Here is a 4,148-nt window from a genome sequence, read left to right on the forward strand (position 1 = left end):
TTCTGGTTTGTAACTTCAGTGCAAACGAGAGTTGATATTTACAAGTGATATATCACTGATGAGTTCCCAGGAATATATGGTCCTTATTTCGTCTCTATTTCTGGTTATATCAAATCAAATCAAATCATTTATTGTGTACGCACGTCTATAAGGTCTTATTTAACATTGTTGTGTCATTACGTATTGCCAATTTTACGGCATACAATTTACATAATTAAATTAATTTAACAGTATACTACTACATATGCGTACTCCGCAGTTCTTTAGTGTACCTCTTACAAAAATAATGTTTCACAGAATGGACCACCACTGTGCAGAATGTGTCGATCATATAACAGCATATGTTCTCACCATGACATTTTTTTCTGTAGTTTTGAATGCTTCAAAACAACACTGTTTACTAGTATTGGCAAAAAATAACTTAAACTTAAACTTTTAACGTCTGTCCTTTTATGTTGTAATTTATGATAATACAAATGTTGTGTACAATTATAATTGGATGTCAGATTTATAATGTTATATATATGTAATAGTTCTAGTATTATTTGTAGTCTGTTATCTGTTGTTGTACCATATAATAAAAAATAAAAAAAATTAATTACTAAATGTCAAATCTTCATTTTAATTTTAATTCTTAATTATATTTATGTCATTATTTTGTGGTGGTTAACTATTATTCTATGTTCTTGTCATTTAAGTAATCGCTGACTTTATAATATGCTTTCCCAAACAATAAATTAAATAATCGCTTTTTAAAATTGATGATGATTTTTATATAATTAGGCAGCTTATTGTATAGTTTTGGCGCCACCGCACAAATATTATCATGAAAGAGGGTAGTCTTACAGGCAACCAGTTTCAATTTATTGTGTCTTCGTGTACTTTCCACCTTGCTGAAGAGTGTGAGATTTCTCCGAACAAAAAGAACCGTTTCAAATATATATATTGAAGGAACTGTTAATAATCTCAGTTTTTGAAATTGCGGTATACAGCTGTCCACACGGCACAACCCATAAATTGCCCGAATGCACCTTTTTTGTGCAATCAACACGTCCGTACTTCGTTTGGCATAACCCCAGAACATAATACCGTATCTTATGATTGAGGCTACATATCCGTGGTAAGCCGTTAGTAATGCATCTTGGTCTACTACTTTAGATAGTCTCCACAAAGCGTACGCAAATCTATTTATTCTCATACATAAGATTTCTATGTGTTTTTCCCATGTTATATTATTGTCTATGTATATTCCTAAAAATTTAGTAACTTCCTCTTCCTTCAATTTTGTATTCATATAGCTTATGTTATGTTGAGTATATACTTTATTAATTTTGTGTCTAAAATTCATATACACAGTTTTACTCAGATTAATTTGTAGTCTATTATCTTGTAACCATTTTATTATAGATATTATTTCATTGTTTATTTCTTATTATATACTCAATGCTGCGTTGTACTACACTATAAATTGGAACAATATGCAACAAGGTAACGGTGAAAGCCATATGAGTTAGCGTGCTCTGATTCTTTATGCCAAGCCACCCCCTGTGTCAAACAGTAGATATGTAACAACGCTTACCAACACCGCTCAAATCTAAAACTGGCTGTTGTTACTTTTGAAGTCTACAGTTTGAAGTACAGCACGCAGTACAGCTCATTGTGAAAGAATTCGCCCAGGAAAGTACTGCCACCTAATCTATTTTTGCCGATAAGCAGTACTGTTAGTATTACTGCCTTCCAGTTTTGAAGGGTAAGGGCGCTGGTAAAATTACAGCACATGGGATTTGTCAACTTATGTCTCATGTTGACGGGCGCAGTGACAGTGCCCCTCAGATCTTTGCGTGGCACTGCAACTGTTATGGACAGGCGTGTAGCTTACCATCAGGCACACGACTCGTTCGTCCCGTCACAAAAAAATATTGCATTTATAAACAAAAAATTATTTTACTTCAAACAAATACATTACATAATCTTGTAATAGTTACACAATTATATATGGAGTCCCATCATGTTCTACCAAAATGAAAAAAACAAAAAACATAGTCCTCATATTAAAGCTAATGCAATCTCATGCAATGAAGTATGATCGGGCAGTCTACCTTACCAGTCACGAGGCAGCTTTCTTTCTAAGAATAGCACGAAAGCCATCCCTGGCGTCCACTAACTAAACCGTAGCAGAGACAAATATCCGTTTTAAATAGAAAGAGCACCACAACTTTTAATAATCTCAGTACAGAGTACTAAAAAAACTGACCTCAAAAGTACGTGGAATTACGTCTATTTGCTAAGTTTTATTGAAATATAGTTCGCCACTATACAGGACTTGACACTGGAGATAATAAAAATAGGTCCTCACTACGACACTACTCAAAGTATATTCAGAGAAAAATGCCTTGAATGGGAGAAATTGCAAAAACCAACCATTAAAGTAATTGCTCCTAAATTAAAGTTAGGCGCTATTTATTTAAATGAATCTTCATGCGTGAACAGCCACCCTTCGACGCAAATGATTTTCTTCAAAATGAAATGGGACCACTATGGAAGTACCCCCTTTCCAACAAAACAAGAATCATGAAAATCGGTTCACAAATACCGGAGTTATCGCGTAACATACATACAAAAAAAGAGAAAAAAAAAGAACATACAGTCGAATTGAGAACCTCCTCCTGTTTTGAAGTCGGTTAAAAACAATTAAAATTAGTTAACGCGTTCGATGTATCAGAACTTACCCTAACGATGCAAAGCTACAATATCAATATTCTAAAACTGGGTTATGGTTTTTTATGATTTCTCAAAAAAATATTTAGTTAGCGGACGGCAGATCCGTGTGAGCTTCTGCGAACATGCCTGATGCACTACGGCACCGTGGTAACCCCAACACCACTACTTACGTCATTAACGTACGACAAAACCCAAAAGGGTTTGTTTTGCTGCGCTTTATTTCTTACTTAAACTAATTTGTTATCTGTTTGTATAATAAAATCAAATATAACTATTATTATGACGTTCATGTCATTAAAGCACTTTTGTAAACTTTTCTGAAATACCTTTAAACTATGAAAGCATCATTAACAAAATAACACGAACCATCTTCTAGAACAATTAACACCTAAATTTGGCGCACTTTGAGTCAGACAATTCAGTCACAAAGTTAAGTTAAATAGCTGAACCGTTATATAGCGAACAGTGTATAATTTTCTAAAGAACGGTGTCAAATGTAGAGCACAACAATGTGGAAGTTACTTTAGTAGATACTAATACTGCACTTGAGTGTATGCGTAGTTTGAAACGTCCTTTATATTTTGTAACTACTATAAAATGAAGTGTAATAACATTTTGTTCATATTGTAAGTGATATGTGAAATGATATTGTTTTTATGTTATTTTCGTAATCAATATTCAATGTTTGTGTTTTAGGTTTTTAGTTTGTTCGTCTACGAAGAGTGATATTCAAAAAAGGGCCTTAATCTTTCCACCCACGAGCCTTTACGGGGTAAGTTCAATTTTAATTACCACTACAGAGGTCCCACTGAATGCCTTCCGGTTCGCGATCTCCACTCGAGAATCTCTCTGCCCTGCTACGTACCCTGCCAACTGCTTCTTCTACGGGTCTCCTCGTTCAGTGGGACGGTCACCTACTAAATGCACGGGTAAGGGCGGCGGGTAACCGATGAATGCAGGTCGCGTCTGACCGGCTAGTCTGGTAGTCTTTGGGGGAGGCCTATGTTCAGCAGTGGACGTCTTTCGGCTGATATGATGATGATGATTACAGGGGTTTGCAGACATTTTTATATTAAAAATTTGTGCGCATTTGACTTCCATCACACCTAATGGAAAGTGAGAAGTCGACGATGGAGCATGCACACCTAAAACCTTATTCACTCTCAACTTGAAAAGCCTCAAGTTATACCAAGTTTTTATTATACCAAGTGACGGGGCGAACAATCGTGCACTTGACGGTAAGCAATACGTCTGTCCATAACAGTTGTAATGCCACTCAAAACTTTAAATCATAAATTTTTAAATCTCAGCCTCAGTCGCCACTATATTAGAGCTCACGTACACTTAAACTCACTTACATTAACACGCATTTTTAACCGACTTCAAAAAAAAGGATGAGGTTATACGTTCGGCTGTATGTACGTTTT

At 35.2% G+C, this 4,148-nt stretch overlaps 1 protein-coding gene across 1 annotated transcript in view; it reads left to right on the forward strand.

Moving 5' to 3' along the window:
- Positions 1-2,843: 2,843 nt before the first annotated feature.
- Positions 2,844-4,148, forward strand: part of LOC113234860 — an 18,172-nt gene continuing 16,867 nt past the window's right edge. Inside the window, exons 1-2 of the mRNA XM_026470382.1 lie at positions 2,844-2,920; positions 3,418-3,493. Coding sequence (XP_026326167.1) covers positions 2,844-2,920; positions 3,418-3,493 — 153 coding nt within the window. The remainder of the gene's footprint in view (positions 2,921-3,417; positions 3,494-4,148) is intronic.

Source organism: Hyposmocoma kahamanoa, unplaced genomic scaffold, assembly GCF_003589595.1.
Source record: "Hyposmocoma kahamanoa isolate Upper Pololo Valley unplaced genomic scaffold, ASM358959v1 86, whole genome shotgun sequence".
Lineage (NCBI taxonomy): Eukaryota > Metazoa > Arthropoda > Insecta > Lepidoptera > Cosmopterigidae > Hyposmocoma > Hyposmocoma kahamanoa.